The 25,609-nt window shown below is 39.9% G+C and overlaps 1 protein-coding gene across 5 annotated transcripts in view; it reads right to left on the reverse strand.

Annotated features, from left to right (window-relative positions):
- The window catches only part of DIP2C (disco interacting protein 2 homolog C), a 331,218-nt gene that overhangs the window by 133,817 nt on the left and 171,792 nt on the right, over positions 1-25,609 (reverse strand). For 2 of the 5 annotated variants that reach the window (XM_074831893.1, XM_074831874.1), the window contains exons 2-4: positions 16,186-16,257; positions 13,450-13,617; positions 3,913-4,023 (exon numbers count right to left, since the gene is read on the reverse strand). In XM_074831893.1, coding sequence (XP_074687994.1) covers positions 3,913-4,023; positions 13,450-13,617; positions 16,186-16,257 — 351 coding nt within the window. The remainder of the gene's footprint in view (positions 1-3,912; positions 4,024-13,449; positions 13,618-16,185; positions 16,258-25,609) is intronic. The other 3 variants (XM_074831907.1, XM_074831904.1, XM_074831885.1) reach the window with 2 other exon arrangements.

Below are 25,609 nucleotides of genomic sequence, written 5' to 3' on the forward strand. Positions count from 1 at the left end.
TACCAAGACACAGAAAAGGACTTTGATCAGAGTCAAAGTAGAGGATTTGTTTGCAGATGTTAATTGAAATAAATTGTGCAAAAAAACTAAGGAAGGGAAACATTTTCTTAGAAGTGAATTACTTACTGGTTAAAGACTGCACATTAATTTTGTTTTGGGCCTTTTCCAAGAAGATGTGCCAAATATGACAACAAGCACTGAAACTGGGTAACAGCTAGGATCTAAGAATCACAATATGATCAGAGCAGAGATGCTGAAGTATTAAGCACAGAAAAACAAGTGAAACAAAGGTTTCTTCCTAAAGCAAATCTGCATCTGAAGACAAGATAGCCAGAAAGAAATCTGACTTTGAAGTTTGTAACCTGCAGTAATAGACTATGAGCCCTGGGACCAAGAAAGAAAGAGAATTCTGATCTCCCAGGGGCAACAGAAGAGGAGAACAAAATTCAGGATAGGAACACTGCACTGTATCTCAGCAAAGCTCATCTGAAACTAAATCTGAAGAAGATGATCTGATAATCTTTCAAAATTGAAATGGAAGTTTACGTTTACCTTCATTGACATTTGCTACATACAGCCTTCTTTTGAGTCAGTGGAAATGCAGTAGCTGTTCAAACCAATTTGTTGGAGAGCTCAGTGACTTGCTGAGGAGTCATGCTTTACAGCAATCAAGGTAGAATTCAAAGCCCTGCCATAAGCCCCCAAAATACTGTCAAGCGTTCCAGTTTTAACACCAAGGACATTTTCAGAGCAGCAAAAGAGATTGAAATTTACACCACAGTCCTCACTCTCCCTAGATGAGACTCCGGCACTAGTAACAAGCAACCCTTTGCGCTCATTTCCTTACTTTCCCTCTCAGCAACACAGTCTGTGTCTTTATTATTTATATATATCATACAATACTTCACCCCAATCCTAAGGCAGGACCTTATGTACCATTTCGCTGAACAAACACTTTCCTTTTAAGACAGCAGGCAGTGACTGAAACCAAGAAGCAACAACACCAACTCAGAGCACTCCTGGGGTATCAGCAGAGGCACACGGGGAAGAAGTGCATGTTGTCTCCTTTTGTTCATCCCCAAACTGACTCAACATCTTAGTTTACAAATGGCAAGCACAGCTCAAGTAGAGGACTTTCAACACACAAATACATGTGTTTTTAACAGAACTGCTCTGGAGAGTCACAGCTTGGAGGCTTGAGGACCACAAACTAGACAATTTCAAGAACAGTATCTTTGCATGTTTAAAAACACCAGGTAGAAATCAGACAATTTTTAGTGCAATGTGGGAGAAACTTCTAGGAGCTTATATATCAAGGAATTATTATGCAGATCCCACAACCATTATTCAGCAAAAAACTGGCAGCATCTACAGTGTGAACCCAAAGTTTCTGAGGGGAGAAGGGAGTTTTTCAATTTTATCAGAATGGTTTGGACATACATGAACTTCCTCTGCCAACATTTATCATTCCATTTTCCTTTAAATGGGACTGGCAAGCTCTTTGACTAATGGAATGAATGAGAGATATGTTACAAAAGGTTTAACAAGGAGTTCTCTGTAATTTTCCAGTTGTGTCAGCACAATGCATCTGACTGTGTCCAGCAAGATGCATCTCTCAAACACAATTCAGAACTTTCACAGTTGGCTCCTCCATGCTCTCCACAAACATCAGTCCCTGGCTCCTGACTCAGCTCAAAAGGGTCTCTGCCACAATGGCTGATGGGTGCTGCTGTCTATAGCTCCCTTATTCTGCAGGTGCAAGAGAGGCAGCAGCAGACAAACCAGCCTGTGGCCTCTGGCTGTCATCTGAGAAGGGTGCTTATACTGCAGCAGTGTCTGTAGCAGTTGAAACAACAGCTGAGCACACCTGCCCTTCATCTGGTTAAGGTATATTACATGCAGTTTATGCCTTCAAAGGTAAGAGTAAAGAAGTTTCAGAGCTCACTTTTCCTTCAGTTATAAACCAATCACTTCATTCACTTTGTGTTATACCTGGAGTAGCATCATGAAGAGACTTGGATCCCATTCATTTGGAAATGAGATTTTACCCTTTGTTTAGCTCTGAAATTAATTTTATCTTCCCTTTATCAGTGCTTCTATTTAGGGCATAATGATGTTCCCAACTTGCTATACTTCAAATTAAATATTTTTCTTATGGTATTCTCTTGTCCTGTCACTAAGCACAACCGAGAAGAGTCTGGCTCCATCTTCTTTACTTCCCCCATCAGGTACTTATAGACATGGATAAGATCCCCCTGAGCCTTCTCTTCTCCAGGCTGCACAACCCTAGCTCTCACAGCCTCTCCTCATGTATCAGAGGCTCCATTGCTTAATCATCTTTGTGACCTTTTGTTGGACTTAAGTCCAGTATGTCCCTCTCTCTCTTGTACTGGGGAGCCCAGCACTGGACCCAGCACTACAGATGTGCCTCACCAGTGCTCAGCAGAGGGGAAGGATCACCTCCCTCGACCTCCTGGCAGCATTCCTCCTAGCGCAGCCCAGGAGGTTGTTGGCCTTCTTAACCATAAGAGCACCTTGCTAGCTCATGTTTACCTTGTTGATGACCAGGACTTTGCTGCCAAGCTGCTTTCCAGCCAGTGGGCACCCAGCCTGTCAAAGTACATGGGGTTATTCCTCACCAAGTGCAGGATTTTGTATTTTCCTTTGTCAAACTTCACTAGATTCCTGTTTGTCCACTCATCCAGCCTGTCCAGATCCCTCTGAATGGCAGTACACACATTTGGTGTATCAACCACTCCTCTCAATTTGGTATCTGCAAATGTGTGAAGGGTACACTCTGTTTCACCAGCAAGGTCACTAATGAAGCTATTAAGCAGTACTGGAGCCAGTATTTACTCCTAGAGTACACCACAGGAGACTGGTGTCTGCTGGACTCCATGCTGCTGATCATAATACTCTGAGCTCAACACTTCATCCAATTTTCAGTCCACCTCCCTGTCTACTTATCTAATCCATATCTCACCAGTTTGTCAATGAGGATGTTATGAGAGACACTGTCAAAAGCCTTACTAAAGTCAAGGCATACAACATTTACTGCTCTTCCTTCAACCTCCAAGGCAGTCATCTCATTGCAGAAGGCTATTAGATTGGTCAAGCATGGACTGACCTACCTAATAAGGGGACTTCATAAATCCATGCTGGCTACTCCCAATCACCTCCTTGTCCTTCATTTATTTAATTACAGTTTCCAGGATTTGCTCTACCACCTTCTCAGAGACCGAATTGAGGATGATTGGCCTGTAGCTTTCCAGATACTACTTCTTGCCGTTCTTGAAGACAGGAATGAATCTTGCTTTCTTCCAGTCCTCAGGAACCCCCCGTCATTGCCACAACCTTTCAAAGAACTGAGAGTGGCCTCACAATGATGTTGGCCAATGATACAACCCATCATGTCCTTTGGACTTGTACATGTTCAGTTTGTTCAAATGTTCCCTGTCCTGATCCTCCTTCACAGAGGGTAGGTTGCCATCGGTCAAGACTTTCTCACTGGTCTCAGGGGCCTTGGATTCCTGAAGGCAAGTCTCACCAGTAAAGGCCAAGGTAAAGGAGACATTAAGTATCTTAGCCTTTTCCATGACCTCTGTCACCCGGTCCTCTGCCCCATTCAACAGTGGGCTCACATTTCCCCTAGTGTTCCTTTTGCTGTTGATGTGCTTATAGAAGCCCTTCTTGTTGCCCTCTACATTGGTTGCCAGATGCAATTCCAGATGAACTTTGGCTTTGTAACTCCACTGTTGCATGCTTGGATGCCACCTCTGTATTTGTACAATGAGTATTTCCCATGTATAGCTACTACCTGAGTTTACAACAAAGTTCTTTTTAAAAAAGCAAAGAACAGAACCAGCCATGTCAAATTTTCATTCCAATTCTGTGGTCTTCAATTCTACTTACCTGATCTATAGCGCTCATCCCGTGACCCTGAGGACCTGCGACGGTGGTATCGAGAGGAAGAGGACGGAGTAACAGGAGTTCGACGTTCTTGTGGTAATGCCTGGTCCACCCCTGCATTAGTTAAAAATAAAACAAACAAAAACAAGCTCATTCTGATTGAATTCCAAAAGTTAATAGTGAGGAAGAGTTCAGCCTACACTAGAAGTAGAAAATGAACATTCAATGGCTAAACTATGTCATGTCAATTGGTTACACAGTACTTGCCTCTGATCAGCTTTTCTGGTATGGTTATTTTCCTGGTTCTCTCTAAGACAACCTTTTTCCAGGATCATGGACTACATAAGAAGAGCATACAGACAGTAAGATTGGTTGTGGTTTTTTTACTCAAACGGGTGACCTCTCATAAAATAGTATTCAGGAAATATTTTAATGGTCTAATAAATGCAGACACCATTGCAATGGATCTTGAAGCTTTCTGGCAAATTGGTTAAAAACACTTCCTAAGAAGACTTAGCCAGTGTGTATTATCTAAAACCTCATGCAGTTGGATGATATCAATGGGTGACAACACAATACTAACCTATGGAAACTAGATACCCTGTGGGAAGGGAACTATATTAATATCTATAGGCATTTTCAGCTTTCAACGTCCAGAAAGTAACCAATAATTGCACCAAACCAGGCTGAAAATAGTAATCTATTCCAGCAAAGCAATAAAAATAACTCAGCCTTATAATATATACCTGCAGCATCTCAGTATGCCAGGCCTAAACATCCAATATTTAGGATTCAAATCTTGTATTCATCCCTTTCCCATAACGAATTTGGTTTTTTTTAAAAAAATAGGTATTTTCTCCTTTAATGACAATAGTGGTATAACAGCAGCATTGTGTATTAACACTGCTAGAAACTAATGTTCCTTGACAACTTCCAGAGAAGGGTGAAGTGAATTACTTAAGCAGGAAATTTCAAACAAACAATAGGAAAAAAAAGTAAACCTGCATCTGTAGTAGTGGCATAACATGCTACCCTGCTCTCCTCCAGAGAAAAACCTGAGCAAACAAGCCCAGTAAGTGATGCATTCAGCTCACAGCTAATAAAGCACGGAGCATTAGGCACTGTGATGCACAGGGGCAAAAGAAACAGGAGTACCCAAAGAAATGAAATTAATTCTTTCCTTTTATTTCTTGCCTTTAAAAAGAAGTTACAAACTCTGTGTAACTGTAGGGACAGAAGTAAAACTGGCCTCTTGCACTGACGGTTGACAGTAGGAAAGATTTGTTAAAATTACTTAATTAAATGATTAATAATTGAGTATTCAAATGGGTGACTAATAAATTGAAACTGGATTCAACAAAACAATGCTTGGAAATATGTTCATATTTTTCAATTAAAACACAATGTAAAAACTCTCCACTCCTATTTCTGAACTATTCATGCCTGCTTATTGGAGAGGGATAAGAGTTTACTTTTGTGAAAACGAGAATTTTTATGTAGAATACAGACCAATGGAAAATTCTATCTTGACTTCAGTGAGTCTCACTTATGTTTCAATGGACTCTTCAAACAGCATCTTTTAAAAAGTTGGCATTGTACACTTATTTCTTTGTGAAAACAAACTGAACTCAAAATACAGCTTCTCTCTTAAATCTCTGGAATATCAGCAATGTCAAATCTGCTTTGATTTTGTGGAGAAGTGGCTGGTTGGCTAAAAAACACAGTTGGGAGTAAAATCTCATAGGTGCATAAAAGACAGAGTGAATCCATCAATTTTCTTCTACTCAGATTGTGATTAATAATTCAAACTCTTAAATCAAATAAAATGTCTTCATTTAACTGCTCTGTCCCCATGCTGTAGTACTGTGTAATTTCAGTTGCTCTCAAGCCATTATATTCTTTAAGGCAGGTGAACCTAACTTCTGGATCATTAAAATAATCAGAAGAAATATTTTCTCCTCATTTGTATATTTAGAGTTTTTCTTTCCTTATTGGGTCACTCAGAACCAGCAATATAAAGTTAACAATAAAGTTAATTTTGATCAAAAATTTTTCAGTCCCTACTACATCCTAACCACCATTATTCATCTCAGTCCCTATCCATATTGTCAGGAATGAGATACGTTCTGGAAATCACATATATTTACAAAAATCCCCAAAAAAACCAAACCCAAAAATTGTGCACCTAAAATTGCTGCTGTGTGACAGAGCTTTTGTGAAGAAAGCAGTGCCACAACTTCCCATAGCAAATGACTTGTGTAGAGCAACGGCATTTGGAGAAGAACAAACAAAAATAATTTAGGTGTTGCTGCTGAAGTACAGCATCATGATTATACAGGAAAAGGGGATTAAATGCATCCTTCCCACAACAAAACCACATGCAATAGGCTTTAGAAACACTGAGAGGAAATTAAATTGTGAAGAAACTCATTAGTTATAAAGAGGTGCACAGCTGCTGTAGGAGGGAGACCTTTCAGGTAGACCTGAAAGCATTGGACAAAACACATTCAAGCCTGTGATTTCCTTCTCCTGGTCACATGGCTATGAGACGCCTCAGGTGTCTCAGTCTCTTCTGCAGCTGTGGGCAGTGTACAAAGCTCTTTTTCCAGGTGTAAAACAGACAGTGCATGTAAGGTAACCTCAAACACTGACCCTGACATTGCAGAAGGCAGCAGGATGCCCAACCGGCCCAGCAGCACTGCTGCCCAAGGCACTCCCTAACACTGCAAAGGGCTCTTCCTTCCTCCAGTTCAGAGATTTTACTGTTCTTACTACAGATAGAGAAATCGCTCATCTAATCTTAAAATTGAGACACTTCAACTAGTTTACCACCCTCCTACTTTGTACATGTGTGTTTGTTCTTTTACGTCTCTTCTGACACAATGGCTAATACAGAGTTTCTTCATACAGTTAGGAAAGAGACAGCCCCAACATCCTACACTAGTAGTCATTTAAGGCCATACTTAGCAAACTAAATGAGAATATCAAAATATCTACTGCTTTTATGAGGTCTGAGGATCATTTGATGGCTTTACTTCCCACTCTCCCACAAATACAAAAACAGTGAATAAACCTCTACCCAAGTATGGAGCAGGATGTGTGAACCTGGCTCACCGGCAGCACCGATTTACATGAGGAAGTTAATTCTGCACTAAAATACAGAGAAGCTCTCCAACAGCCATCTGTGGGGAGACCTCTCTTAGTACTAAGTTCCTTTAACGTGAAAAAACACAAAGCATTGCCCCACTTTGGAGAGACAGTAAGAAACCTGATGATGGTTTCTTACTGAAGGGGCTGGAGCAGGAATTAGCTAGCACTGCCTGGACTCACACCTTCGCTTCCCCTGTACCTGCTCCCTTGCACAGCACCAGCGATGGTCTGAGACAAAGTACACAATAGAGAGAACCTACACACTGCCATTCTTGAGTGATGGGTAGGAGTAAAAGCCGTACAGAATAATGAGTACCATGAAATCAGTGAAGTGTTGCCATAAATAGCGAAGCAGTGTTCACAGCAGAATCGTTCACCTCCATGAAGGCTCTAGCAATATAGTGCAGTAACAAGCATTTTTTTTTTTCACTTCTACTTCTGAACATAACTAAACAAAAAAATTGATAGCTTTCACAGCCAGCACACAGGGTCTGTGAGTTAAGTGCTAATGCTTGTTCAAGTGCAGCTTTGGCCAAATGCATTTGTGAATCGGTGGAAGCACTGGCGTAATGGGCTTTGAGAATTCATACTCAGATCGATTCCTAAATTTAAGGAGGCGGCAGAGCAATGAATGGCTTTCATAAAAAAAAGGACAGTGTCACACCAGTACCCTGTGCACAGACACAATCACAGTCACTGTCAAACTGGCATCATTCTTAATAACGCCATAGTCTACCCTAGTCTTGTGGCTAAAGCAGGACTTTAAAAGGTAAGCTTAATTAGCACTAATGATTGACTCATTACAAGTCATGAAGAATTTTAGCAAAATATATATGTCTGGAACACATTTTATACAAAAGGCTTAGAAATCAGGGCTTTATGCTCATCACATTACACGTAAGCATTACCAGGTGCACTGGAGCAAAGAGCCATGTTCTTAATACAAGCATTAGATCATTTATCTAATGCTGCTAATGTGGGATTCCGCTGGCAGATTAAGACACCTATATTTAGGTGTCTACAAGAAGGTGCTCAAACTAAGCTCCCATTATGAAAAACAGAGACCTAGGTCAGGACTCAGGAGTCTAAACAGAGGTGTCCACTATCTTTTCAGATGTTGTGGACTACAATACCTGGCTTGACCAGAATGGCATATGTCCCCTTTAAGCCCTGTTCTATATGTGCTCGCTCTGTGCAGATGTCTCTGATACCATAGGAAATCCTGAACAGTATTAGACACCTATCTTCAGGCAACTCCACGAGCCCAGTGAAGCCTTGAGCACTATGCAGGTGGTCAGTGGAGGTATCTGCTTTGGAATAAGCTGAAAAGCTCTCTGGATTTCATCAACTGAATTAACTGAGTCTCTTCAGATAAGAATGGGAGCTTAAATACCAGGTTCATAGTCAGACAACTTAATGCAGATATATCAATCTACAAATCCTAATCTGCAAGCTGGATCCTGCCTTGACTGTACTTAGCTAAAAATGCAAGAGCCCCAGTAAAGCTATTTAAGCAGTACCACTGCAAGCTGGATAGTTTTATTTTTAAGTGCATGGAAGGCACAAAACTGTTAGCTGGAAGCAGGCTTCACCTCCTTCCTTCTTTTTTTTTTTTTTTCCTTCACCTCTTTGTTCCTCCCTTCTTTATTACTTAGTTTTATAGCTAAATTGCAGTGCTATATGCTGATAACATGGCAATAGCTGCATTGCCCTCTCCAACAGAGGACAATTGTTTCCTTAATGACAGCTGACAAGTTGCTTTGATGTATCTCTTATTCCTATGTCTGTGTCAAATTTCTGAATCTAAAAATATTTAAAAGCTGAAATGTCTAATTGACAAGAAATAGAAAGCATTCCTAGACACAAGCTACATTTATTGTTCTTAAAACTAACTTACAGTATGTGCCCCCAGGAGAGAGAGCTGTAGGATAAACCCAGCAACTCCAGGGCTAGTGGGAAGGAAGGCAAACAGTGTTTGCAGTGCAGTTTAAAGAAACAGTATTTACCTTCTGATCAAAGTATTTCCTGAGCTTCTATGCAATGGCTGGTGGCTCAGCTTTAAAAGCAAAGCAAGGTGATGAACACACTGTGTATTTTGTAAACAGGTTAAATGTCACACCATCCCCATGGAACTTGTTACTTGGAGTGGCATTTCACTCTTCCCATCAAATGTACATCTAAGTAATGAATTCACTGGATAAGCCAAAGGAGATTTAAAATGCAATGCTCCTAACCAATTCAGGAAAGTGGTGCCACTTTCTGCTAGATAAATCTGGACAAATTTCTGATTAGATATGTTTAACAAATCTTTCCTTCACAGGTGAGCTTTCACACTTACTCCTGCACTTCGTTCTGATTTCAAACAATCTACGTACTTAAAATTGTTCTTCTTCTTTCCTTATTACAATCTTGATCTTGCCTTCCAGCATCTCCTTGCAAACTTTAGCTTTCATTACAAGTTTAGCATAGATATTGTGGGCTTCTTTTTTCTCTCCATTATCTCAGTCATAGTGGACATCATAGTATAGCTCCAATTCACATGCAATATTTGATTTCCATTTTTCTCTAGATAGTCCCACAGTTTCAGTGTACCATTTGAAGATTCCTTCAGGAGAATATGTAGAAAAAGGCTACCTATCCACATAGCAAACACATTCACCAATGTGTTGGTCAACTTACACTGCAGACAAATTTGGGAAGTATTTGTGAATTCCAGCAGTTTCTCATTTTGACAATGGCACCCAGTTCTTCACATGCCTCCACTGACTCCACCTCCTCTGTTCCAGCACAGGCAAGTTTTGCTTCAAGGCCCTCAATGCTATATTTCCTTCCTACCCTCCATTGCTCACCTCCAACTGAGACATCTTTTCTTACCCACTTGACAGATTTTTAGACCAACATCTTCATGTTTCCTCCTATGCTCTTACATTTCACAGATGGTCTCCGTGAACAACAACAGATATTTCATTGAAATTCTTCAAATTCTAACTCTGTGTACTAAAAATATCCTCCCCAGAAAAAACATCATCCTGAGTGCTGAAACCACTACTCGCATTACTAACTGATTTCATAATGTATTCATTTCTTCCCTTACATCCATTTTTTCACCTTACTATTAAGAGTGTAAAGTCTTTGAAGGAAGATGGTTTTTGCTCTGTTTGAACAAGTTTTAATATTATGAGGTCTTACTGCAGGATAGCAAACAGAGGTGCCATCATAAAACAAAGAATGTGTAAAAAGATAACTGGGCTCTCAGTCAGCATGGCAAAAGTGAAGCAGTAACCACCATGCTTTAAGTGATGGCTTCAAGGGGTAGTTCTCAGATGCTTTCAGAACTTTCCTTTTTAAACAAACTAGGCTCTGCAAGGCATCCACCAATTCAAACCAAAACCCATTTTTAAAAACAAGACTTACTAAGGATTCATCTATATGCCATAGTTTCTCATCTGTGAAACATCTGTCACAGTTTTCAGAAATCTGTCCATGAGCTGTGCAATGCATATGCCTTGTTCTCAACACACATACATTCTTTGAAATGGCCCATCATGGTTATCCCTTGATAAGATCTTTAAGAATTAGGAAGGCAGATGTGATAGGAATACTCGTTATTAATAAAGTGAATCCATGAGGGTTTTTTTTCCATTCCAGAACCAAGCTTTGTTTAAACATTTCCTTGCAATCTTTGCAATCCAAACAATGTCTGTGGAAGAGAAAATGAAATTGTAATCGCCAAGTTTACTTTGAGTGCCCAAAGGGGGCAGGAATAGTTGAAAGCAAATGTATGCATGCATACACACAGAAAAGTATGCAAATGTATGCACACGTTACAGATACATATAAATATATGTGTCATGATAATAACAGAGACTATGGAAATGGGTTCCTGTAATTCTACAAAAAATTGTTTCTTTGTAAGGTAAAGGGATCTTCTGTGCAAATGTATTATCTTCTCTGCACTGTGTAGCTTGAAATCTCCCTGCGCTGGTGCTGTTGGGGCTCCAGCAGTGGGAGATGCAGTGTTCTGTCTCTAGACCTGTGAAAGGAGCACCAGGTGCCTTTTAAACACCTCATCTCACAGGTTTATTAGCCATAATAAATAAAGCACTGGTGACTGGTCTACATGGTTATGCTACAAATAGAGCTAAACTGGTGGTACCAACAACGGGAAATTACAGAAAGTAATCTAGTGTAGACACAGCACTTGATTAAGAAAGAATGAACCACCCATGTCTAAGCTGTTAGAACCAAACCTTAATTGATAACAACATCGTCTCTGTTCTGTGAATGAATAATCAAATTTCCTGGCAAAAGACTGGAAGCAAATTGGGAAAAAACACAGCTTATGGGGGATGCAAGTAATTTAGTTATTTTTCTTCTAGGGATGGTTTCTCTTAACAGCGTGCATGCAGCTGTCCACATGTTATCTTACCCAGAACTGACTGATCTAATCAAGATAATCTTCAGAAAGGTATTCCGAAATAAATTACTGTTTAAGTGGTTATTCTTTCAGCTCTCGGCTGTCACGGCTCCTCTACAGAGGCAGTAAGAGAAAGGTCACAGCACGAGAGAGATTGGGATATACGTGCAGATATAAAGATCCAGATTCACTATTATTTTTAGATGTCTGATATACGGGCACACTAAGAAAAGAAAAACTACTCTCCACACAGAACATCTCCAGCTACGAACTGACATTCTGAGAAAGCATTTTGAGGAAACAAAGCTGTGCTTTTGTCTCCCTAAGTTAAAGCAGGTGGGGATTTAATGGGAAAGAAAAAGGGGGCTCCCCCCATCCCTTCTCCCATTAACATTGCCAAACGCAGCATATCCGTTCCAGATTTCTGGATGTTCGACAGCCCTGCTGGAACAGTACAAATGTCCTCTGCATATGTGCAGTCTGTGCAGCATCTGGATGTGTCAGACCTATTGTGCATGCATTGCGGAGTCAACCTGCAGATGTGCAGCAGATCTAGCACGTCCCCCATGTGTCAGACTCACTGCATGTTTGCTGTATGGCATATGTAACAATATACTCTCTGGGATTGTCTTGTCAAAAATAGGGAGCATATGAGTGAACTCCCACACCACCTGATAGAGTATCAACTACACGGCTGCCCAGCTTCCCCTTTCGGATTTGGATTATACAGCTCTCCCTTTCTAAAATGACAGCATCCCAATGAGTACAACAAGAAGACCTCTGGTATACATTGATATACATAGAGAAGAGTGTTTATATATGTATATAGCCAACCCTTCTACTGCCTACATTTAGCACTTACATGATTTTATATCATTAATTTTGTTAAATCTAAAATTGCATTTAAATTTAATCATTCCCATTTTGCAAAAACCTTGGGCAGAGGAAGTTAATCATGTCAGACTGAGGGAACCTGACTCAGAGCAGGCCCACGTGAGAGAAGAAATACAAATAGCACTGTCAGAATCCAATATGGATCTCCTCTATAGTATTACAGCAAATTGGTCTGAAAATGAGGTGGGAAGTGTTTCTCAAAGGGATCATCTTTTCACAGGTATGTCTTGTCCTGACAGAACTGCAAATCCTATCTTCCTTCAGCTACCTCTTACACTGTGTCTGGACTGTCTTGTGGGAACGTGGACAAACACACAGGCAAGAGTGTGACGCCCTCCATGTGCCCACATGTCTGGTAAGAGAAAATCTGGTGTCTTGGAGGCCTGTGAATCCTCTGGAGCCTTGCTACAAACCCAGGGAGTAGGAGCAGACTGCCTGCCACAGGTCACCCCGAGAAGGCAGGACGGGTATCTGCTGAAGGGCACAGCTACGCAGGCATGGCTGGGGTCATGCCTTGCCTGTCCATGCTGCAGCCACATAGCCCCGCAGAATGTTATTCCTCCAGTCTGCTACACCAGCCTGATGTCTGTTCCTAAGTCAGTCCGCTTCTGAACAGTTTGGATGTGACCAGAGCTCAGGTAGAGATCTCTACTTAAAAATAGCACAGAATTAGGGGTGCTTAGACTTTTACAGCTTCCTCCGGATTCTGGCGGGCTTGGACCTGTCCAAAGCTCTGTAAAAAGGCAGTGCCAAAAAGGGAATTAGAAACACATGCCTTCCTGTGTTTCACCAGCTTATTGTATGAAACCTCCTCCATAGTATCCACGGTATGGAAGCTAGAGAGACATTAACATGTTCAAATGTTACTAAGAAGGACTATTCTTTCTCCCTTCCCATCACTTCACTCTTAGGCAGACAAAAGTTGGTGATGGCCTTCCAGATGTTGTCCCTTGGTTGTCCTGCCTTGTCACAGGCAGCTCCTAGTCTACCATGTTGATGTAGGTGTCTACTAGAGGCTTCCAGATGAGGCAGAGTTACAGACAGATACGGACTGGAAAAGATACATTCATTGTGCTCACCAAAACGAAAATAAAAGAGAGGCCGGTTTCCTGCTGTGCTGGCTGCTCTCTCTCTAGCGGCCGCTTCCCGGATGTCACAGACACCAATGTTGGCAGTGCGGAGCATTCTTCTGGCAGCTCCTTCACTGTGTTGCAGTCTACACCGTACCGCGGCAGCTCCATTCGCTGCTGTAACAAGTTGAAAAAAACTAATTAATTCATGTTTAGTTTTTTTTATATTTGTTACAGCAACGAATGGAGCTGCTGCCCCCATGCAGTAGAGCACACACGCACACACACGCACAGACACCACAGGACACTCACGGAGCCAACGTGGGTCAATGTTCCACTCTGCCAACATGGGCGTTAGTAATGTTAGCAAAAGTGCATCAAGAGGACTGGATGTCCCCACAGAAGGGAACTGCCTTTGGATTTCCTTTAGTTTGTTGAACGCAGTCACAGAAAGCAAATCCCTGCCCTTCCCCAGTGCCTCCAATCCCAGTGCAAGAGCCATGTCCATTTCCATACTGTTTTAAAATATCTCTAAAACATCTATACTCTTTTAATAGCAAGATCCAAGACCACCAAAGCTTATAAATTCTTGCAGTTCCCCATCAACACAGATTACAACAAAGAAACAAATGACTAATTGGTCATGTACTGGTCATATATTGTTCAGATATTAACAGAGGCTTTCAAAAGGCAGCATCTGTTTTGTTATCCCATTTCTTCTTGGAAAGGATTCATCTCTCCCTTTCTAAGTGAGCAAGGACCTCAAGCCATTCAGATGAGTAAAGTCTTCAAGGAGAGTATCAAATTGCACTATTTCAAGTTTTGTCCAAAAGGTAACACAACAAAACAAACAAAAAGTACAAAGACAGCAAAGACCCAAGCACAAATAATACCAGTTTCTGGAGGAAAACACTTTAATACAGTAGAAGCAGTGTCTTCCACTATAATAATTCATTTAGCCATCAGCTAAATGATTGAGTTTGATATATGGATGAGAAAACAGTGGACAATATTTCAATACTTTTCCTCTTTAACCTATTATCATCTTCCTCCATTCATCCATACACCACATCCCCAGTGTAGGATTTTCTGGGAAGTGGTAGAGCAGAAAACATTCACTCCATTTCTTCCCATCTTTAAAACAGCACTGTATCAGCTACATCCTCAATCAAAATTAAAATTATTCAATGGACCCCACCATAGAACTCGCTTACAGAGATCCCTCTGCTTCTCCTTACACTGAAAAACTTTAGTATCACAACAGAGACCTTGAAAGACAAACCTCAGAGGGTTCTCCACCTTCTCTTTTTCATCATTACATGCATGATGAATCCCCAGCACTTTCAGCCAAGGATACAGTTTGACCAGAAGACTATGAGCTTTCTGGAGAAAAAGCTGTTATCTTCTTGTGTGAAGAAAAAAAGGTACAACTAACTGTATAAACAAATACTGGTACCAACCACACTGCTGTGTTGAGGATTACTGTGAGGCAACAGTCGCTCCGTAACTCAGTAAACCTAAGTAAGTCTCATGAGAACACACTGTGAAGACTATTGTATCTCTGACAGTCTGGTCAGACCAGTAAATGCCCAGAAATTTAATAACTGCACCTCTGGTATTGTAATTCTGTTGATTTAATTTGTTTCATTCTCTAATGGCTCCCAATGGTTAGGAAATGTCACAGACACCCTCAAATCAGGCTGTATCACTTCAGAAAACAGAGGTGTCTGTAAAATCAATCTCTTTTGGTGAATTCCCTCCAGTGGAGGAAACCTAGTGAAAACCAAAGGCACAAAATACCATTCTGCTATGGAGCTAGCTAATATATACAGACCTGAAGAAAAGAGAACAAGGCAGTGCCTCCACACACCAGCAGTTTAAATAGAAAACCATCAATTCCACCATAAAGGCAAGATTTTGTAAAAGGAAGAGGAAACTAGCTCCCAGGCCTGCAATAAAAACAGGGCTCAGAGGACAGCCAAGCCTAAGTGGAGCCTCCATAAGGAGAGAGAGATGCCACAAGGGGCACGCTCCTGTGAGGATGACACAAAATGGAGGCCTACACCAATACCTCCAGCTATATATTCAACTTCATGATCCAGTGCCTCAGAAGAGCCAAAGAACTCTGAAGAGTCCTTTTATATATATATAGGAGACAATTTCAATGAAGCAATACATTATTAAGTTTAGTTTGAAGAGATTTTTACACCTTTTTGGCAAGTACATACAACCCATCCCTCAACACTGAGACCAGATTTGTATAAAGGATTGGTTGTCCACGTATTATAAGACAAGCTGAACTCTATGGATGTTGCTGGTCTCTCTAGTGTCTTCAGAAGGGAGATTTGGACAGGAAACCCAGAAATGGAGGAAGGTACAAACTCCAAGGTTCTCTTCCACTCTTGTGTGTATCTCTGAACAGAAAGCTTTACTTGGCTGAGGTCTCAGTGAGTGAGGACATCACATTTTCCTCTGTGCTTCTGCATTACTTCTAACAAAAGTCTAGACTGGTTTTATTTTCCAGACATCACTGCCAAACCCACAGCAACGTATGTAGAAAAATGTACACACACATCAAAGCGGACATATATATAAAAATATACATAAAATGGATGGAATAAATTTTTTCTGCATAACAATAGCTTTGTTTCTGCCACATATATTTCTTCAGAGATGCAGGTTTTTACTGTGGCAACTATCAGTACGCTTGACATCTTCATATATGGCAAGCACAGATACACGTACCAGGAGGCTGTGGCAGGTAGGCCCCAATTAATTTTGATCTCTTCTTTTCATATCCCTTCTGTGTGATGTCACCTGCCAAGAAAAGAAAAGAAAAATCAATAAGACGTGGATAAAGACAGTGTCTAGCTGCTTAATGGAAGCACCATCAGCTTAGCCACCACTGTACTGTTTGTCTGTCTTGACAATTATAATGAACAAATGAAAAGCACAGTATGATCATTCCATCCAGAAAAACCTCATTTACGCCAGAGCCATTCTGACAAGTAAATACCCAGCCTTGATTTATTCCAGCACTGTAGTCCAGTGGCAGAGTTTTAAAACCATTTTGAGATGCTGTCACACAAGCTTTCAAAAGCTACAATGACCTTCATTAGGTTAATAAACAATGGATTATATAGAGTGCGTGGGCCTGTGGTGGCTGGCAAAACACATCACTGATTAGCATTTTCTATCATTAATGGGATTTTTCTAATCAAGCATGTAAGGCACAACAGACTTGAAACTGCTGCTATATCATTTCTGCAACATAAATGTTTTAGCTGATTTCTAAGCAGTACTGAGAAGAACAAAACCAAATCAAACCAAATCTACCACAGATGCAGTAGAAAATAGCAGCATAAAGACTTTTTGTCTGACTTTCCAATTAAACATCAAAAAAAAAAAAATTTGGAGACAAATGTCTGAATTTCTTAAATTAAATTAATATGACCCTTTGCTGTGTCTGCAGCTTCCTCAGGTAACTTTTTTTTAATGTAAGGATTAAAAAATATTTTTCTGTAAAAGTTTCCTAAAAGAAAGTGATGGATAATTAGATATGTAGAACAAAACATACTTTTAGTCTTATTAGAGTTCAGGAGAGGTTTGACACTGAAGTTGCAATAAAGCCCTGGCTCTGGAGCTCTAGATCTACCTTTAATGGTTAAAATACTTGTTGAAATATAATTCAAACATCCAGATTCTCCTTTCTGGATGTGTGAGCACAGATGCACACACATATACTGTATGTATTAAATTCAATACAAGCTACTTCAGATGCTAAAAAGAGTGATAAATTTTACAATTATAAGGTTTTTGAAATAACACCATATTCCCTTCCCTTTCAATAAGCATATCTGCTATTGTGAGCCTCATCAGGCAGTAAAGTTCAGTTGCAACACTGGACTTGTATGTTTATAAAAGGTTGAGGGCTTAGGAGGGCAAAAACTACAAAAAGAAGTGGAGCTTTGGCAGTAATGTCCAGCTAGATACAGCAACGCATGTCTGTTCATGCTTTTCCATCCCTAAGGAGACCATTTGCCAAGAGAACTACATATTCATTTCAATCCCAGCCACTCTGGTAAATGGATGCTAAATTAGCACCAATGTATAGACAGAGCTTCCTGTGGGTTGGTCTGAAATCAATAACTACATGAAAACACCTTCAAATGTTGTTCCTCGATTAAAGACCTCTTCTTGGGGATGGTTCCCATAAGCTCTAAGGAGGCAAAATTCTCCAAGCCTCTCTGTCAGTGTCCTGAGCCAACCTCTCACTTCTGGTTAAAAAACAGTGCTTAAAATAACACCTATCCTCTTTGCTACCCTATCTCAAACTGCTCTACAAAAGAAGTCAACTAAAATATCTGTGTTTTTAAATGAGGAAAGTGAGAGTGAAGCATTTCAAATGATAACCGACCCATATTTACCCAGGGAAGAAGTGGCAGACTTGGCAAGAGGACCTAAGTCTTTAAAGTTCAAACCTACTGACTCTTCAAGCACATTTCTTCCTATTTTGGATACTTCTGGCATCTGTTCAAACTAGTGAAACAAGCTCCCTCTCCATTGTAATCATCAGCTTCTCACAAACTAGACAGTAACTATAGATACAACTTCATTAAAATGTTTTAATGAAAAAATGTGTTTATTTCTGTTTGAAAATTCTAAAATGCCAACAATTTTTTCTTTCAGAGTTTTGCTAAACAAATTGCCATTAATTTACGGTGCTCATCAATACCAAATTCTTATGCATTCCAGACACATCTTAATTTGAGCAAAATTTGATTTTATTAGTTTACTATTGCTCTTAAAGGAGAACAGATATCCTATGGAGAACCACAGCTCCACTGTGATATGTGCAAGTTGTCAAAGCTAGTTTAAATATGAAACTATTAACAATAGGTGCTTAACTATTGGTTACTTTTTCACACACATGGTAGTACGTACACATGCAAACCAATATTGCAAGCTCTACATTCTAGACAGTGCTCATGGCACCTGCACCCATTCCTGCAATGTAAGTTTCTTCCACTGGTTTCTAAACCTATAGGGTCCTTAACGGGAAGAAATACAGAGGACAAGCAATTTCTTTGACACCAAAGTGTGAAAGATAACTACCAAGTGTTATGTCCTGTCAATAATAAGTTTTCATTCAAATCAGCGTCCCGATTCACTCTTTTGAAGTTCACCACCTAAACAAATTATTCTGAGAAGTAAAAAGAGTGACTCCTTCCCCAGACCACTCTCTCCACCAAAAAAACACCAGTAAAATGATTTTTTGAGACAATTTAATATGAAAAAATTTCAACTTCCAGGAACAAACAGCAAAATCATTTAGAATTATCACTAACCTTTCTATAATCATGTCCATCATTGCCCTGGTAATCAAATCTAAAAAAACATGTAAAAGCAAAATATAAAATCACCAAAATATTCATTGTACTATCACTATTACCATTCTGAGGTGGAAGGAAGTCAACTGTATCATACAGTCTGGGGAAGTACACAAAAATGCTTTATCAGGATTAATGGTATTTATATTAGTTTGTATTTTTTCAGGTAGACTGACTTCAGAATATGAACAATAACTGAATTATCATTAAATTATTATTATAATATATGCAAAACTATTTCAATTCAAAGCTATGTTGAAGTCATTGTGTAAGCTCCTAATATATACAAAACACAGCTTACCAAGAGTTAAGTGAGCTTAAACGCTGCTCTTATCATCAATTACCACACAATATTATGACCTCTGGTCGATGTACTTCATTCCTTTGCAAATTAATGCAATAGTTTTACTAGTATCAACCCCCTTTTCAGTTAGGTCCACCTAACTCATGCTTTTCCACAGTACAATATTGAATTTAGGCTTGGCTTTTGGAGAGTATCAACAGGATTAAATGAACTATATCTCCTTGCCATGAGAATAAAGGATTTATGCTACCTTTCTCTTTTTAATTAACCCTTCTTCTCTTGAAAAGCCAGCAGACTCTCAGGACTTCGCTTCATGCATTCAAAGTACAACTCAAAAGACAGGTGGGAAAAGGGTCTCACTCACCCACAATGTCTTTTGAGCAGACAGTACCTGTTAGTTCTCCTATTTACTACATGAACAAACTCTTCAAAGTCCCTGCACATTTAGACATCCTCATTGCATCACTCTCTAGCTTTCTTCTCATGACACCTTTGCCTACTTTTCTGTGGCATTTCAAAGCCACATTGCAATGCTGCACAGAACAGCTCTGGGAGGCAAGACAGTATGAGCAGGGAACAAGGCTGGCAGTGGGTTAAAGGAAAAAGGGCAGGTCATGGATGGAGGAACAATAAAAAGACTCCAGAACTAAGGACATGCAGGAGCAGAAGGAGCACATGGCTGCAGGACCCTTTGGGGATGGGCCTCCCTGGGACAAGACACCATCACCATAGTGTCGGGAAGCTGAAAGGTGGCATCTCCATTTAGCAGCTCCCTGCAGCTCTCTGCTCTGTCTGCCTGTCTCCTTCCTTGGCTCTTGCCCCATCCCCTGGCCATCTCAAGCACTCTGCCCTTCTCCACTACTCAGGTTCATCCCACAGCTGGTCCCCAGGCCCTCCTCCTCCTCGCTCCCTTCCTCCCAGGCTGCATTCACTTCACTTCACCCAAGGAGTTCAGTCTCCTCTCTGCATCAGCATTCTCCAGGTTTTTTTCCTCTGAACATGTTACTCTCTTCCTCCTCAGCTGCACTGGTGATTTGACAGGTTTCCACTATCAAAGGGCCACAGATGCATTCCCTGGAGGGTACTGCATCCAAGGGTCAGCAGGGGAGAGGAAAGCATAAGCTTGAGATCTGAACTCATTAACAGTGAGCACATTTTACCTTGATTTTTCCCCATCCATATTTTAAATTGACTGTCAAGGACTGCTGAACAACAGACATGCAGTACATTGATCCTCTTTCCACAAAACAAGTTCATTTCTAATTCCTAGTCTTCCAGAGTCTCTCCAGGCACAGAGGGGAGATGCCACTTTTGCAATGAAAGGGACAGCACAAATGAAAGACCATACAACCCTCCAAGGAAGAAGGCTGTACAGGACCAGGGTTCTGGCACTCCGTAATCCTATTCCCACCTCTTGGTGATTCGTGCCCCTGTTTCTGCAACTTCCCAAGTTGCAGATGGCAATGCTCACCTACATAGGCGCCCACAGACAACAAGTATTTTGTAGCTATATTTAGCAAAGCCGCGCTGTAGTGTAAGTTTATTTGACTATGCTCACCACAACCGCTACTGTTTGCATTATACCCTCCATTTTCTTTGAAAATTAACTGTATTTTTCTCTTTCCTTCAACAGTGTTGGATTTACAAAGATGCTGGGGCAAAGTTGGGGGAGTTGGGTCAGAGCAACATAACCATAGCTCATCACAAGCAAGAAAGGAATTCCAGGTAATAGAGAGCCCCTTGGGATACTCCATATTGTACAAGACATTTTGAGGACTAAGAAATGCCATTAAATCTTGAAGTTGGTCCCAGTACCCTATCCCCTTTCCTGGCCCCTCCATGAGTCAGCTCCATCCATTGCATATCCTAGACTGATCATGGAATCACACCTTAAAATGAAAATAATAAAAAGGCACATTTTAGGTAACTAGCAAAATATTGACTTTTTAGCATTTTGTTGAGGGGAACGTTATTAAATGTGAAAATACTTCTACATGAAAAACATCTGTACATTACCACCCTTCTTTAAAGCATTTTCACTTTAAAAGCTGAGAGCAGTTACAAATGCTGGTACCACAGACAAATAAGGTACTGTGCTACTGTCATGGAAGTAAAATGCTTGAAGTCAACGTAGTATGAAAGCTTCCTTTTCAATTGAAATATATATTGACTGATCTATTATCACTTCCTGAACACAAACATACTCAGTCCCGATAGACTCCTACCATGATATATGAAGTAAATTTATTCAAGAAAAAGATAATTGCATTATACAGGGAAAAATAACTAAACCAAACCCAACACAAAATAAATTTCACCAAATCTCTCCTTTTTCCTGGAAGATGCCAGCACTTACTGATCTCAGTCCTTTAGGACACAGCGCAGGTGAAAAGCTAATGATTAAACCAGGGACTACAACCATCTTGTTTAGTACAGTGAAAACTCAATTTCAGTTTCAGTGATCTTGAAGCCTGACTGATACTGCTGGTTTTCACTACACATACATGTTTTGAAAAGAAATTTCAGAGTGGGACTTTGAATTAGTCTAAGGCACTTAAGGAAAAATCCACCATGGGAAATAATGCAATCAATAACTCCTCTCAAACACAGACTAACAGAGAGCTTGCCGGTGAGTGCCTTTCCTCTGCCTATGATTTTCTGCCTTCTAAAGATTCAATTTTCTGTACGACTTGTTCATTGCTGATGACTCAAATTCAATGTCAGCATCTTGGCAAGAGGGATTTGAATGAAACAAAGCTCCTCATAAAGAGAACTGTGACTCATTTACTTCTCCCACTCATGATGCAGACAGTCTCCCTGTCTGGTCTCCCAAAAATATGCCAAGAGACAAAGGATTTCATTTTGGATGGTGCAAGTACAGAGATACCAAAACTGCACAAATACATCTCATGTAACACGTACATGAACACAAAAATATATATCAGGAACCGTTTTCTTTTCCAAGGTCTTTTAAAAAAGATGTTTAACCTCATCAGCAGCTTAGAAAACTACTCAGAACTATGATGAAGAAACAAATGGTAAAACTATGGCACTGGGCAGAAAAATTAATGGGATCCCACAATTTTACTGCAAACAGCATCATAAATTACAGTACTGCTCAAGTGCGTTTAAGGGGAGTATGCTGTAGCTTAAAGGTTTCAGTGTTAATTTTACCCACATACAAGTGATTTTTTTTTTTTTCCCCAAGGATACATTTTGTTCCTGCATGTTGCAAGCAAAGCAGAAAATGGCTGAATTTCAATGACAGATAAGGAAGAGTGCTCCATGTGTACTTTACAGCTTATAATGTTTTCTAAAGTGGCTTCTAATTCAGGAAAAAATACTTAAGAGATTATGCTATTAACAGATAAGGTAAACTATATTAGCACTGCTAAAATAACAGATACAAGGTCTTTTGAATTTTGAAATTATTCCTGTTCAAAAGAAATACTTTCTTCCCATTCTTTTGATAGACAAATTATCTGTTGTATAATCCACTAAATTCTTCATTTTAATTCAAAACGAGTGAGTAGTTAATCATTTGACATGGAAGACATTTTTGAGCATCTCCACCCTGAATCCCAGAAGACCCCTTAATGAGTTTCCCCACTTACTTTCTGGCCCCAAAGTCTTCAGCACATTTTTCCAATACCCTAAATATGCCTGGGCTTCAAAAGAAAGAAGAAAGCAAAAAAAACTCCCCCCAAAAGAACCCTGAAACACCTAATTGAAGCCAATGAAAACAATCCTGGGGATTTTCTGACTCAGACTTTCTACCGTTCGGCCGAGCCGAGCACCAGCGGTGGCTGCCAGCGGCATGGCGGCAGGCCAGGAGCCAGGCTGGAGTGCTGCTGGAGACCCCGCTCCTTTGAAGCCCAAGAACTGTGTGGTCCTCGGGCATCCCAGAGCTCCCCCAGAATGGAGTATTTGTGCGGCACTACTTTTATGGCCTGGATTATTGTAAAATAAACAGAGGCTGGTTGAACAGTGAAGGTTTCCATTCTCAGTGTCAAGAGTGTATTTCATTATTTAAAGCTTTAACGAACACTTTATATAATGAAAGCAACCCTTGCCATTTTTGGAATTTTATGGCTGTTAGGACCCTTCATAATGTTGTTTTCCTTCCTTTATTGCTTTATAAGGCTTATAGGGCACCCTTGAAGTGTATATCCTTTTTGCAGCTGCTGGAAGCTCATCTTTCATCTCTCCACTCGCTTTCCTGTTGCCTATGAGGCATTTGCCTGTTCTAGTTATTCTCCCTGTCTCTAACACAAACCGTGCAGAGTCAGATCTTGCTCAAGATAAAAATAAAATACAATTCTGAAAAGTATGCCTAAGGAAACATTCCTGATAAATGTTATTTAATAGACAGGCTTTATATTTCAAGTTAGAAATGTTCCCTAAAGAAAGATAATTACAGCAGTAATTCCACTTATCATTATTTAGAATTTACAGTTCAGAGCAAATCAAGAGATTTCCATAAATGCTCCGCTGCGCTGGGTGCTGCAAATTTGTGTCCTGATTTTTTCCCAGCCCTGAAAATGTCTTGGAAAAAAAACATAAGAGGAGCAGGAGGAGAAGGAATTCTAAACAAGGAACATATAATAGATGTATGAAACAGTATCGAGAATACATTATACAAACCAGTCTGTAAGCATATTTACTCCTCTCGGCAGAAAAATATACCCAGGCTTTCCAAAGGGAAAAACCTGCAATATCTAAGTAAAAAGATAAAATTGATTAACAGGGAAATTTATTTTGTCACTTCTCTAGGAAGCAGCCTATAAAAATAACTCTCCTGCTTGTGACCTTGTATTTTTAAATATTTATTTTTTCATTACTTTGGACCTTAGCAAGTTTAACCAAAAAAGTCCAGAAGCATTAATATTCTTGGAAGAGAATGCAAATCTTCTAAGGAGCAACAGATTTCTAAAACCGTCATCCATAATTTTGCTTCCAGTATTTTGAGGTACCACAGTATAACTGCAGAGCTCTTCCCAAATTTCAATTCAGAACAGAAATCTAGAACTCTTATTTTGACATGCTGGGGGGGGAGCGGGAAAGAATGGCTTTTACCTGATATATTGCAACTTTCTGCATTTTCATTTGGGTTCACCATAAAGGTTTTGTGTTTGAGATTAGTTATGCTAGCCAATAATAGAAGTCTTTCAGCACTATTTAAAATAATTTTATTTTACCCTAATGTGGGTTAAAGATATTACATTGATTTAAAAAATAGGTATTTAGAGCAGTTGTACTATAGTATTAGAATGCCAAAATGTCCAAATCTCTTCCCACAGTTTTTGTAAAAATAGAACCTCTTCTGGGCAAAAAAAAACCCCTTCATGTAAATGCAGATTTCCAGATACTTTGACAGCTGGATGCAAAGGCAGAAAAGCCCAGATTTCTTAACTTCCTCTGGAAACTAAAGCAGGAATACTCCTTTTCAAACAATTAGAAGACTGCTAATGGTTGTGGAAAAATATTGAGGAGCTGTAAGTAGTTGTGAACAGGGACTTGAATTACCATAATGACTAAACTGAGTGACCATAATGTCTTTAAAAATGCATCACTTGGGAGATCATCAAGCTCAATAATCTGGTCTACCACTTTAGTACATGAGACATACGATTTTGAAGAATTAAAAAAAAAAAAAAGTAATCATTTATAAAGGGAACATAAGTGTCTTCCAAGATAATATTCACATTTTTCTCTTGAAATGATAGTGCTTAATTTACTAAATCCAGTTATTAAGTCACTTCCTACCACTTTCAAGTCAGTCCCCTCAATCACAAAGTCCGTCGCCAGCATCCAAGAATCATAAAACGCCTATTGCCCATAAATGCCTGATATACCCATTACCTGCTTTTATATTTCGAACAGTTGAGACACATGAACTCAGAGTGTCCAAGCATAATTAATGTGAACCATATTCTGTGATGCTTGAGGAAGCCACCAGACATCTGTAAGTTCTGATTAGCAATTCTCCCAACAACCTAACCCACACCCCTGCTACCTCCATTCCAGTCCCCAGTAACTCCAGTTCTTTTTTAAAGCTTCCAAAAAAGAGTAAAATAACTTCAGTTTCTTTCAAAAAAAATCTAAAGTATAGAAACATATTCATTTTAAAAACATACAAAAGGGAATGACCTCCTCAGACAACTAGTCCAACACCCTGCTATGCAAGAACAGCAGATCAAAGTGAACACCCTTCCTCTGAGTGATGAGTGCTCTAGCAACATTAAAGAGTTGCTTACATCTTCTCTGTCTTGGCTGATTTTTAACTATTCTGTGCAAAACAGAACTCCTCTATTTAGAGTTCCCTTCTTAGAATGCCCTTTGAAAGATGATTATCAATGGATTTACTTAAGAGGTGAGATATTGCTTCAAATCTCCTCTGGAGGAGAAGGGGAGTTTAGTTTCACATGCTCTAACCATGTGCATTAAATGAAGGCATCTTCTTCAGTTGTACTTT

The sequence above is a fragment of the Strix aluco genome, chromosome 1, assembly GCF_031877795.1.
Source record: "Strix aluco isolate bStrAlu1 chromosome 1, bStrAlu1.hap1, whole genome shotgun sequence".
Lineage (NCBI taxonomy): Eukaryota > Metazoa > Chordata > Aves > Strigiformes > Strigidae > Strix > Strix aluco.